Source organism: Neoarius graeffei, chromosome 13 (assembly GCF_027579695.1).
Source record: "Neoarius graeffei isolate fNeoGra1 chromosome 13, fNeoGra1.pri, whole genome shotgun sequence".
Taxonomy (NCBI): domain Eukaryota; kingdom Metazoa; phylum Chordata; class Actinopteri; order Siluriformes; family Ariidae; genus Neoarius; species Neoarius graeffei.
In genome coordinates this window covers 74293072-74307141 of record NC_083581.1, presented here as the reverse complement: position 1 = coordinate 74307141, position 14070 = coordinate 74293072, and the positions used below count along the sequence as shown (strand labels likewise).

General features: G+C 41.9%; 1 protein-coding gene across 1 annotated transcript; it reads right to left on the bottom strand.

Annotated features, from left to right (window-relative positions):
• Nucleotides 1-5379: 5379 nt before the first annotated feature.
• LOC132895962 (polymeric immunoglobulin receptor-like) lies at nucleotides 5380-11596 on the bottom strand. Its single transcript, XM_060936695.1, has 7 exons — nucleotides 11557-11596; nucleotides 11142-11444; nucleotides 8765-9094; nucleotides 8512-8592; nucleotides 8037-8163; nucleotides 7321-7352; nucleotides 5380-5477 (listed from the first exon to the last, which is right to left on the bottom strand). Exons 1-6 carry the CDS (start codon nucleotides 11594-11596, stop codon nucleotides 7325-7327), a joined length of 909 nt encoding a protein of 302 aa, XP_060792678.1. The 3' UTR covers nucleotides 5380-5477; nucleotides 7321-7324.
• Nucleotides 11597-14070: the final 2474 nt, after the last annotated feature.

Below are 14070 nucleotides of genomic sequence, written 5' to 3'. Positions count from 1 at the left end.
TGCTGAGGAGTTTGGTGGACAGTCCAAATTCCCTCAGCTTCCTCAGGAAGAAGAGTCTCTGTTGAGCCTTCTTGATGGTCTGCTGTGTGTTGTGTGTCCAGGTGAGATCCTCACTGATGTGAGTTCCAAGGAATTTAAATGTTTTCACCCTCTCCACCTGTGTCCCGTTGATGTGCAGCGAGGCGTGCTGGTCTCTCCTCCTCTTCCTCAGGTCAATAATCATCTCCTTGCTCTTCTCAGCATTCAAGGAGAGGTTATTTTCCTGGCACCAGGAGACCAGCTGAGCCACCTCCTCCCTGTAGGCGCTCTCATCACCGCCGGTGATCAGCCCAATGGCAGTGGTGTCATCGGCGAACTTGATGATGGAAGTGTTGCTCTGGGTGGGGGTGCAGTCGTAGGTGAAGAGGGTATACAGGAGTGGACTGAGCACACAGCCTTGGGGGGTCCCTGTGCTCACTGTCTTGGTGCTGGATGTTCTGGTACCGACTCTGACAGCCTGGGGTCTGTTTGTGAGAAAGTCCAGAACCCAGCAGCAGAGGGAGGATGTCAGTCCAAGGGTGGAGAGCTTCTCTGTCAGTCTGCTGGGGATGACGGTGTTGAAGGCTGAACTGTAGTCCGCAAACAGCATTCGAACATAGGTGTCCCTGTGTCCCAGGTGTGACAAGGCTGTGTGGATGGCTGCATTGACGGCATCATCAGTTGAACAGTTCTGACGATATGCGAATCGAAGGGGGTCTATTGTGTCTGGGATGCCCTTTTTGATGTATGACATGACTATCCTCTCAAAACACTTCATTACAACTGAAGTGAGTGCAATTGGTCGATAGTCATTCAGGTATGTTATATTGTTTTTCTTTGGGAGGGGCACTATGGTGGTGGTCTTGAAGCATGTGGGCACAGAAGACATGGAGAGGGACAGGTTGGAAATGTCTGTGAAGATCTCTGCTAACTGTGTGGAGCAGGCCCTCAAAGCACGGCCGGGGATGTTGTCAGGGCCGGCTGCCTTTCGGGGGTTAGTCCTCCTGAAGACCTTGCTCACCTCGGTTATGGTCACAATAGGTGAAGAGCTCTGTGCTGCCTCTGTTGGTAGAATCCCTCTGTGTTGGTTGGTGTTGAGGGTGTCGAAGCGAGCATAGAACTCGTTCAGCTCATCTGGTGATGTGTGGTGGTTGGCTGTGACCCTGCTGTTCTTCTGCTGGAAATTGGTGATGTGTTGCAGGCCCTGCCACATGCATCTGGAGTCTGAGGTGTTGTAATAACCTTCCAGCTTCAGTCTGTACTGCCTCTTGGCTTCCCTGATGGATCTGCGTAGGTCATATCTGGCCTTTTTATATCCATCTGCATCGCCAGAGGCAAAAGCGGTGGAGCGTGCATGTAGCATGGAGCGTACTTCACTGTTAATCCAAGGTTTTTGGTTAGGATATCTTTTTCAGCGCTTGGTGGGGACAATGTCATTAATACATGTACTGATGTAGCTGGTGACCACAGATGCATATTCCTCTAAATCCACAGAACAGTCTTCTCTCAAAGCAGCAGTCTTAAACACATCCCAGTTTGTAGAACTGAATCAGTCCTGGAGCACTAGATCAGTCTCTTCATTCCAGACTTTAACAGTTTTACTCACTGGGGGGGCTTACTTGAGAAGGGCCTTGTAAGCTGGGTAGAGGAACACAGAGATGTGGTCAGACTGTCCAAAGTGGGGGCGGGGCACAGCCTTGTAGCCATTTCTCACGTTGCTGTAGACACGGTCCAGGATGTTGTTGTCCCTTGTCGGAAAGCTCACATGTTGATGGTACTTTGGTAGAACAGTCCTGAGGTTGCAATGATTAAAATCCCCGGCCACGATGAACACAGCATCTGGGTGTGCGGTCTCATGTTTGCCGATGATGTCATGTAGTAGTCCTAGTGCTGTAGTGCGGTCAGCCCGCGGTGGGATGTAAACAGCCAGCATAAACACAGCACTGAACTCCCTCAGTAGATAAAAGGGTCGGCACTTCAGCATCAGCACCTCAATGTCCACACAACAGTGTTTTTCAACCACCTGTATGTCTGTACACCATCTGTTGTTAACATAAACACACACACTGCCACCTTTGTTTTTACCGGAAGCAGATGTGCGATCTCCGCGGTGCATGGAGTGGGTCTGTAGTTCAATGGCCGGGTCTGGCAGGCTTGCAGTAGTCCAGGTTTCTGTAAAAATCAGGGCACAACACTCTCTGATCTCACGTTGAGATGTTATCCTGGTTCTCAGCTCATCCATCTTATTCTCGAGCGAGCGAACGTTAGCTAGCAGAAGGCTAGGTAGTGGTGGTCTTGTAGCTCTAGCCTTTAGCCTAGCATGTAGCCCACCTCTCTTACCGCACCTCCGTTTTGGGTGTGTGGATCGTCGGCCATTTCGCCTACTCGAGTCTGGTGATGATGCGGCCTGCCAGATGGTGTCGGTATAGCTTCGGTCGGTATCAGCGATGAGAAGAAAGCTACAGTCCAGAAGGACTGGACTGGGCCTGTGGTGAATTTTACCAATGTCCAGAAGTGTGTCTTTGCTGTAGGTGATCCTAGTGTACAAGCACTGAGCATTTGTCACAATCAAAATTACTAAAATAAACAATAAAGACAATCGGTGTCGGGAGCGCGTCACAAACACAGGGGGTGCCATGATGGAAATGTGCTTTAATTAATATTAATAAATATTAATTAAAGCACATTTTTTATGGCAAAGGAGCAAGGCTAGCTCAAAGAACATGAAAAATAGACAAAACTCTGACTTTTTGCTAGTCACCTAATTGACAAGTTCAAGGTCAAGTAACTCAGTGAAAATAGGTCAATTCGCTTAACCAATGCAAAGTACTTTGAAGCCCTCCAAATAGGTTCTCCGTACCCAAGTTGGTGAAAATTCATGAAAAAATGAGGGAGGAGTAGCGATTTAATGCATAAATGACCTTTGACATAATTCTGGCAAAAGGTCAAGGTCAGAGGTCAAATAAGTGCAAAAAAGTATTAAGGTACAAGGGCCATGGAAGACGGCGTGAAAGAATTTTGTCTAGCTTGCCCTGGTACTGTACCAGGTGGTCCCATTCATAGCCATTCCTGAAAATTATATGATGTCATAAAATGACATCATTATGTCACGTGACATCATGCACGATATGGAGATCACAGTTGGTCACTGCCTACATGCACACCAAGTTTCATCCAGATAGCTTGAAAACTGAGCGAGAAATGACCCTTGTCTAACTATTACTATGATGTGTACACTAAACCTAAGCAATTTCAAGATCTCATTTACACTGAAGTGGAAGTGGGATAATAAAACACTCTACTCAAACATTAGAATGAGATATTTGACACAAGCCCCTAGACTCTCTTCGTGTATGACCTGTACAGTTTTTTTTTTTGCTGTTGTTTTTTATGAGTGTATTATTTTCTTCTTCTTTATTTATTTTTATCTTTTCCCCAGTGACATTTTTGTTTAAATAATTATTTAGTTATATTTATTGCACTTTGTAGTGAGATTGTGATGTCTTTTGTCTTCTGTCAGCAAGGAAGTGTTACACCTGAATGTAAATGTAAATGTAAACATCTTGTTCATAAAAAAAATAATAATAAATAAATGAAAATAAAAATTGCTGACACCATTACCTCACTTTGAAAGGTTCAGAAGAGACCAAATACAAGGAATGTTCCAGGTCATATTCCTGATATTGGATTTGAAAAAAAAAGTTACTGAACTCTTTGAAAGGGAAAAGAGCTGACCTTCAAAATCTGATATACTGAAAGGAACCAGAATTCTCATGATGAAGGATAATAAGAACATTTTGCAATCATTTTCCAAAAGCCTATTGTCAGCATACAGTGGTGCTTGAACCCTTTAGAATTTTCAATATTTCTGCATAAATATGACCTAAAATATCATCAGATTTTCACACAAGTCCTAAAAGTAGATAAAGAGAACCCAGTTAAACAAATGAGACAAAAATATTATACTTGGTCATTTATTTATTGAGGAAAATGATCCAATATTACATATCTGTGAGTGGCAAAAGTATGTGAACCATTCACACCTACAGTCAATTTAGAGCCACCAATTAACCTAACCTGCATGGCTTTGGGGGAAACCAGAGCAGAAACCCACACAGACACGGGGAGAACATGCAAACTCCACACAGAAAGGCCCTCGTCAGCCACTGGGCTCGAACCCAGGACCTTCTTGCTATGAGGCGACATTGCTAACCATATATATATATATATATATATATGTGTGTGTGTGTGTGTAGGCGGCACGGTGGTGTAGTGGTTAGCGCTGTCGCCTCACAGCAAGAAGGTCCTGGGTTCGAGCCCCGGGGCCGGCGAGGGCCTTTCTGTGTGGAGTTTGCATGTTCTCCCTGTGTCCGCGTGGGTTTCCTCCGGGTGCTCCGGTTTCCCCCACAGTCCAAAGACATGCAGGTTAGGTTAACTGGTGACTCTAAATTGAGCGTAGGTGTGAATGTGAGTGTGAATGGTTGTCTGTGTCTATGTGTCAGCCCTGTGATGACCTGGCGACTTGTCCAGGGTGTACCCCGCCTTTCGCCCGTAGTCAGCTGGGATAGGCTCCAGCTTGCCTGCGACCCTGTAGAAGGATAAAGCGGCTAGAGATAATGAGATGAGATGAGATGAGATGTGTGTGTGTGTGTGGGCAGGGACACTGAACCAACACAGAATGTGTGTACCACTGAGCTGGGGTTTATCACAGCCTTTTTGAGAACTGAATACATTAAAGCTCACCACTTGGCTACATGAACATAATTATAAATCTTGGTTTAAATATATGATTGTCCTTTGTTAATAAAATAAATCAGGCTAAGCATACAATCTTTCATCTTGGACACTCTTTCTGTGTGTGTGTGTGTGTGTGTGTGTGTGTGTGTGCACGCGCACGCACGTATGAGTGTTTGTTGTTTTGTTTTTTCTTTCAGTCACAGATATAAGCAGAAATTAATGGTTAATAAGAAGGGGCAATCTCTCTCACGCACACAGTGCTGAGAATCAATCATTTTATATTTGAGGCACAGTTTGAGACTTTGTTTTTATTGACAGAAAAAAAGGGAAATTACACAGAGCAGATATACAGTACATTACTTAGAGGCAGGTTAATATTGAAAATTTCATAAAGTACGTTCTACTAATAGACCACACAGTCTACAATGCACATCACATCATGACATAAACAATAACACATAACCACTCAGAGTGAAAAATGCCGTATAATAATAATAATAATAATAATAATAATAATGTTTCACATTTAGATAGAAGTTCTTTCACAGAAGATGACTTTACATTTCAAACAAGAAATGTAAGCAAAACAAAGACAAAAAAACAACAACAACAACAACAACAACAACACCACACATACAGAATAGTACAGAATAGAAGCTAAACTCCTCCTGTCATCAAACCAACACTGATTTGTGACCAACATGGTTGTGAACATCACAGTCCTGTAAAGAAAATGAACACAGAGACATTATAGCATTCCACAGCAAAAAGCAAGAGGTCAAAAGACTAGAGCAGCGTGAACATCTTGATCATCAACCTCATCAGGAGCTCGTATTCAGACAAAGGAAGGCCGATGTGATTGGCTGATGGTGGAACTGAATCTGATTGTTTTGTTTACCAATAAAGTTTTATATTGAACTCATTCTGATGATGTCATACAAATTAGCTGGATCATTCTTGTAATCATAAACAGCCTGAAATTAGAAAAATAAATGTAATTTTCTATTCTAATACTATCAAATTAATGCTTCATTCAGCAATAAGTTTCATCTTGTCCTGTGTTTTATTAGTGATGCGATTCCTGACAATGAATATGTATACATATATCCTCCACTCTGACACAGCATGGTCGGTCTCACAATCTCTCAGTCTGATTGGTCATAAGATGCTTCTTCATTTTTGATAACAATGGCTCTGACAAAAGTGCTGGCTGTAATATAATCCACAGGTTTATATTAACACATTCATTTTAATGTTACTGAACTGGGACTTGGAAGGTGGATAATCTAGAATATTACACAGACACAAGTGTTTTACTGAGAAATACATCACTTGTATTTTTCATACAAATCAAATCCGAGATGTCGAAAACCACAACTGTGACATATTTTCCAATATCCTCACTTGTGATGATATCGATGAATTGTTTTGATAAATCTGGGTACTTTGTTTGTGAATATGTCCATCCATCCATTATCCGTAAGGGTTTATCCTGTGCAGGGTCGCGGGCAAGCTGGAGCCTATCCCAGCTGACTATGGGCAAGAGGCAGGGTACACCCGGGACAAGTTGCCAGATCATCGCAGGGCTGATAAATAGAGACAAACAACCATTCATACTCACATTCACACCTACGGTCAATTTAGAGCCACCAATTAGCCTAACTTACAGGTCTTTGGACTGTGAGGGAAACCAGAGCGCCCGGAGGAAATGCACACAGACACAGGGAGAACATACAAACTTCATACAGAAAGGCCCCCGTCGGCCGCTGGGCTGGAACCCAAAACCTTCTTGTTGTGAGGTGATGGTGCTAACCACTACATCACCGTGCCACCTGTGAATATGTTGATATAATAAAAAGAACATCACACTTTGGCTTGAAGATATGAATTTTATCTTCTCGTGTTGAAAAACTCACATTTTTCATACAAAATACATCACGGACCTGAGTAACATATTTTCCAATATCGTCAATCCGATGACGTCACTCCCGGTGTTTTCTCGCTGACTTAACGCACATTGTCAAAAGGGTAACCCGTTTGAAAATTAAAATTATTTTGATTAACTTGCATACTTTTATTTGTGGATCTGCCCATATAATATAAAGAACATTACATGGTGGTGTGAAGATATGAAATTTATCTTAGCATGTTGAAAATATTTTCATGCCTTCGCTTCACTCACTCCTGAACATATTCACCACTCGAAGATAAACTTCATATCTTCGCACCACCGTGTAATGTTCTCCAGTGTCAGCGCGTTGTAACTCAGTAAGAGTTCTACCCTGGGAAAGGCTTTAAGACAGAGGAATTTGCACTTTCTGGTTTCTTGGTAACGTTATTGGAAAATAGTCACCTTCAAGGCAGTAACAGTAATTTGTCTCAGGGCATATGACACTATGCTGGGAGTGATTATTATTTTTTTATAAAACAGGGGTAAGTGGCACTCCACTTTCACATCATATCGCATCATGCCTTACATATAATATTCGAAAGAAACAGCAGTACACTTCCAAAAATGTGCATACAGATTTACTTGAGCACACTCACACAGGCACAATTACTCACGTGTTTACTCTTGACTCTTGACAGTGCTGAACCTGTAATTGTACAGAAAAGAAATAACACATTCTGCAGATATTTAGAGTGCTAAATTCTTACAGGTAATAACTGACTAAAGGCCAATTTATGCTGACAACCCAGTCCTCGCAGATAGCGTCGCAGACAGTGTCTGCATAGCCCCCCCACCTTCGCAGACGCTCTGCGCGCACCTCCCAAAAATTGTGACCACCGCAGAAGCCTCGCAGACAGCGTCGCAGACAAGAGGGCTCTGATTGGTCCACTCTACATCCGCTGTACACGCACTTCCGCTTCCCTACTTTCCCAGTTTGGTTTGTTTTCACGACCGCCATTTTTAAAAACACGAGTGAAGATGGAGCAGCACGAAGAGCAGTTGATCGAGGAAGTGAGGAAGTACGTACATCTATACGACTCCAGTTCTAGTCATTATAAGTAACCGGAGGATAAACACTCCACTAACCACACCCACCAACTACTCCTAGCGATTTCGCGACTTTGCGCCCCCTTGCATTGTGGTGGTGAATAACATCACGCACGCCTATTACTCCCCGCTCAACGATAAATTACAACTGTCTGCGAAAAGCTATCTGCGAAAGCCTTGTCGCAAGAGCATGCAGAGGCCTTTAGTCTTGATTGTGTGTGTGTGTGTGTGTGTGTGAGAGAGAGAGAATGATATTGTAAAAGAGAGAGAGAAGAAATACTACCTCGCACTAACGTGTGTTCTCTTGTGTCTCAGTTTATAGATCATCAGTGCCAATCCTCCAATCAGCAGCAGAGCCACACAGACACACACACTGATGATGATGATGATGATGATGATGACAGAGGAACCTAGAGACAGAAAGAGAAACAATTCGGAACAGGAACAGACTTATGGCAGCATCTTCGTACACAATCATAAACTTGTATTTTTTGTGTGTATGTCTCTACAGCAGAGTTCCTGCTGAGTTCTTGCTCTTTTTGTACGTCTCTGTGCTGGTGTAATGATGTCATTTTGCAGAAGAAGGACATTTAATCCTTCAGCATCCTGGTGCCAAACTGAGATCAAACCAGAAACAAAGTTCCACACCTGTTCCGGTTCCTAGTCTGAAGTCCAAACACACTGATGCCCTCACAATAACACACTGACCATTTGACTGGAATAAAAGACTTAGTTATTTTTAATGAGTGAGTTCTTACTGAAACACACTGGAGTTTCTGTCGGTGCTGCTGATGTCATCGTGTAGGTGCCTGTTACTGGTTGAACGGTTGCGCTCACTCCTGTTATTTAATATATAAAATCACAAAATCATGGACATGTTAGCTGTTGATAACTTTTAAAGGGCCATGACTGAGACAAAACTCTAATGCTGGCTATACACACAGGTTTAGTTCTCATGAAAATGATTTGTGTAAACATTTATTTTCAAAATAACAAAAATAAAAGTTTGACCTGTAACATGTAGCCACATCTCGATAAAGTAGGAGAGATATCTGACTGACCCGTCTCCAATCCACACGCCAAGTAAATAAAATACTTCATCAGTTTCTCTCACGTCGCTGATGTTCACACTGAGAACTTTTGCATTTCTGTCATCAGAAATGGAGAATCTGCCGTTCTTCAGGTTTGTGCCAGTGTACAGAATGCTTTGAACAAAACTGTCATCATCCACTGTGTCGAGAAATTTGTTGTTTCTCTCATACTCCCCTGGATAGTTACAGGTGATGGTGATATTCTGGCCAAGATAAGCGTTCATTATTTTTGGCACCCCACAAGATGCATCTGTCAATTATACAAACAAACAAAACAAATACAACCCCGATTCCAAAAAAGTTGGGACAAAGTACAAATTGTAAATAAAAACGGAATGCAATAATTTACAAATCTCAAAAACTGATATTGTATTCACAATAGAACATAGACAACATATCTAATGTCGAAAGTGAGACATTTTGAAATTTCATGCCAAATATTGGCTCATTTGAAAATTCATGACAGCAACACATCTCAAAAAAGTTGGGACAGGGGCAATAAGAGGCTGGAAAAGTTAAAGGTACAAAATAGGAACAGCTGGAGGACCAAATTGCAACTCATTAGGTCAATTAGCAATAGGTCATTAACATGACTGGGTATAAAAAGAGCATCTTGGAGTGGCAGCGGCTCTCAGAAGTAAAGATGGGAAGAGGATCACCAATCCCCCTAATTCTGTGCCGACAAATAGTGGGGCAATATCAGAAAGGAGTTCGACGGTGTAAAATTGCAAAGAGTTTGAACATATCATCATCTACAGTGCATAATATCATCAAAAGATTCAGAGAATCTGGAAGAATCTCTGTGCGTAAGGGTCAAGGCTGGAAAACCATACTGGGTGCCCGTGATCTTCGGGCCCTTAGACGGCACTGCATCACATAGAGGCACGCTTCTGTATTGGAAATCACAAAATGGGCTCAGGAATATTTCCAGAGAACATTATCTGTGAACACAATTCACCGTGCCATCCACCGTTGCCAGCGAAAACTCTATAGTTCAAAGAAGAAGCCGTATCTAAACATGATCCAGAAGCGCAGACGTCTTCTCTGGGCCAAAGCTCATTTAAAATGGACTGTGGCAAAGTGGAAAACTGTTCTGTGGTCAGACGAATCAAAATTTGAAGTTCTTTATGGAAATCAGGGACGCCGTGTCATTCGGACTAAAGAGGAGAAGGACGACCCAAGTTTTTATCAGCGTTCAGTTCAGAAGCCTGCATCTCTGATGGTATGGGGTTGCATTAGTGCGTGTGGCATGGGCAGCTTACACATCTGGAAAGACACCATCAATGCTGAAAGGTATATCCAGGTTCTAGAGCAACATATGCTCCCATCCAGACGACGTCTCTTTCAGGGAAGACCTTGCATTTTCCAACATGACAATGCCAAACCACATACTGCATCAATTACAGCATCATGGCTGCGTAGAAGAAGGGTCCGGGTACTGAACTGGCCAGCCTGCAGTCCAGATCTTTCACCCATAGAAAACATTTGGCGCATCATAAAATGGAAGATACGACAAAAAAGACCTAAGACAGTTGAGCAACTAGAATCCTACATTAGACAAGAATGGGTTAACATTCCCATCCCTAAACTTGAGCAACTTGTCTCCTCAGTCCCCAGACGTTTACAGACTGTTGTAAAGAGAAAAGGGGATGTCTCACACTGGTAAACATGGCCTTGTCCCAACTTTTTTGAGATGTGTTGTTGTCATGAAATTTAAAATCACCTAATTTTTCTCTTTAAATGATACATTTTCTCAGTTTAAACATTTGATATGTCATCTATGTTCTATTCTGAATAAAATATGGAATTTTGAAACTTCCACATCATTGCATTCCATTTTTATTTACAATTTGTACTTTGTCCCAACTTTTTTGGAATCGGGGTTGTACATTACTCAATCAATAAAAACATGTCTTCCACATAAATTTATGAAGTTTTATTCTAAGCTTTTGGACCGATGGTCCATCATCAGGGACAGAATGGAATGTGTATTTACAAAAGGTTTTTAAAGACACATTTCACACTGTCCCTGATGATGGACTGTCGGTCCAAAAGCTCCGAATAAAACTACATAATTTTATACGGAAGACACGTTTTTATTGATTTAATATGATTCCTACATACAACCTTTGGATAAAAACATTACAGTTCATAAGCTTTACAGATGTGTAATTCCCTGTGCAGAGTTTATAAAACTACTCGCTCTATAATACCTTGTTACTGCTTTGATTTTGTGTGGGTGATAAAAATATTGAATAGATTGTACTCGTCAAAAAAAGGTTGAAATATTTACTTACTATTAAGAACTTTTAGGTTCACAGTGGAGTTACTCTGATTCCCCAATCCAACTCTGTATGTTCCAGCATCCTGTGGCTTCAACTTTCTGATCAGTACTACGAAATATTTTTTTATATTTGAATACAACTTGAATCTTCCATCTTGAACTTGGTGGCGTTTGGTATCAGCACGTATTTTATCAGTGCAGTAGTTTCCTTCCATCTTACAAATATATTTACTATTGTGTGCATACCAGTTTATGTCAGAGCATATAATGACACTTCCTCCTGAGTAACCAATCACATCAGAACAGTCTACTGGACCTGTCAATCAAAAGACAATCTCACTCACGACTGTAACCTCACTGAGCTTTTAATATTCTCACAATCCAGGATAAATACTTTAACATGGAGTTACTAATGGAGAATATCTGACCTGAGATCAGGTAGAGAGTGACGATGAGGAGGATCTTCATCCTGGAATGAAATTCAGCTTCACTTCACTTCTTTATTTCTGCTGAAATGTGCTCTGTCTATTTCACTGAGGAAAGTTCTACTGATCCTCGCATCTGTTTTGTGCTGATGTTTTCTCTCCTTTTATAGTTCTGTCATTTCCTCTTTTCTCACATGCGATATTCATCAGTGATGCTGAGCTACATGAAACTCACCCAAAGTTATTTCTGACATACTGTTTGCTTCATTATTTATTTATTTGTTTGTTTGTTTGTTTATTGTGAAAACAGGAAGGCAACTCAGGCCTTTGTATTTAACATTTGGTATTCATGGAAGTTAATCTCCAGTTAATGTTCAGAGCACAGTGGCTGCACATTACGTTAAAACTCTTAAACATGTAGAACTGCATTTATCCGTTTGTTTTTGTGGTTTTTTTTTAGCTTAATAAAGAATAATACAGAAATTGAGAGGAAAGCACAAACTGAAGCTCAGTGTTGTATCTTTGCTTTCCTTTGATACTCTGGAATGCTGTCTGTTATATTCTGACTGTTTGTGGTCGTAAAATCTGGTGTTCATTGTTTCTCTCACTTGTAAAAAGGATTTAGTGTAAAATCCCTTGAAACACAATTAATATGCGGAGGAACAACTCTAAATTATGCAGTGTTTGTAAGGTGTCATGCTCCTGAAAATTATTTTAAATATTCCTTATTTTTTTAAAATGTGAATAAGAGTTTCATGTGTCATCTGTAACTGCATCTTCATGAAGAATCCTAGCAATTTTTTTTTTCATAAGATAAGATAAAGCCTCACTCACAACCCACTGTATGGGCTGCTATGGGCGGTCTACGGTAACAAAAATTGGCAAAACCGTGCTTGAGACTTGCGCAACACTTGCGTGTGTTCAGTGCTGTAGAAGGTCACAGACTGGCTGTGGAGACTTTTCGTCCTGCACATGCAAATTCTGCAGGTCTGGTGGCAAATCAAGAAAGCAGACACTACGTACGGGACCCGTACTCCTTTTGTACACCTGAACCAAGTCAGCAGTGCGGCTAGTAGGAGCTTTTTGCGATGACAGTAAGACTCATGAGTGACGCAACAGTCAATGTATGAGTGACGTGCCTCAGAAATACTACACAAGTATTCCACCCTTGCTATTTGTGCAGTGTGCAAGACAGAAGTGCATCTCACTTTCTACCCCTATGTGTGGTGTGCACGCAGACACACGCGACCTGTACACAGCACACGTGACCTGCACGTGACATGAGGAGCAAGACTCTGGGTATACGATATATATTGGGGAGGAACCAAGGAACCGATCATGTCGCATGTATGATTGTAGAAAGGAAGAAGACCACCTCATTTGCTGTTTTTATTTGAGTATATGTTTAATTTACCATGCAAACGTCAAATAATAAAACAAGTATAAGGGAATAACGCATTTTATTACACTGTAAAAAATCCCAACTAAATACCCCAACAGTTTGGGCACTGAAACACACTCTGACTCCGAGCTGCTGTCCTGCTCCTGCTGAGTGGTGGGACGGGGTGTCGGGATGTCCTTGTCCTCATCACTGAGCATGGCACAATGGCCTGACAGCGATGATGGGATCGCAATGTCCTCACTTCTGGGCATCATTAGCTGAAACATACATGAAAATCAGCATATATAATATTAATTACATAAGCATATAGATACTGAAATGAATGTTTCAAGCATGTGTATTTACCTGTGAAAATCCCTCTGGCGGGGTGCACTGCCTTCTGACGGATTGAAGGCAAACTTCTCCCTGTCCGTGCAGGGCTCGCCAGTGCTGCTACCATCATCATCAAATTCTTCCTCCTCCTCCCCCTCTGCTGTTTCAGGCTGGGTTACTTCACTTTTGCTCGCTTCTTCTTGGGTCCCATTTTCTAAACTTTAAACTGAAAATGTTTAAATTTTTCCCACAAAATATCCAATGTTCTTCAGTCGAAAGACTGATGCAGAATGCTGCAGACATGCTGGTTTTATACCCATTCCTGGTTTGCATCACACGCAAGTTATGAGTGATTGTAACGTGCTAATCACATGCATCACACACGCTTCACAAGTGTGGCCCGAACTCATAGCGCAGGAAACTGGTAAAATGCAAGTCTCACACACTCCACACTCACTGAACACACACTGATCACGTGTGTCAGATATACACTTTCCATGGGCGAACGGCACAATTTTTCCCACGCCTCGGAGGAAGTCAGGTGTGCAACCTGTACTTGACAAGTACTTTGCCCGTACTCCTCCTTTGAACTTTCCCTTGGGTTCACTGCAACCCTGTGGCACAGCTGCGAGCTACCTAACCGTGCGACCTGTGCATGTCCAAAACACTTACTTGTGAGTGAGGCTTAAGATGGAGAATTGCCCTGTTGGCAAATATTGCACAATTGTACTCGGTGAATTTATGTTCCTATGTGTAAAGTGATCAAGTCAGTAAAATAAAGTGCAGTTAAGCAAACATGGCAC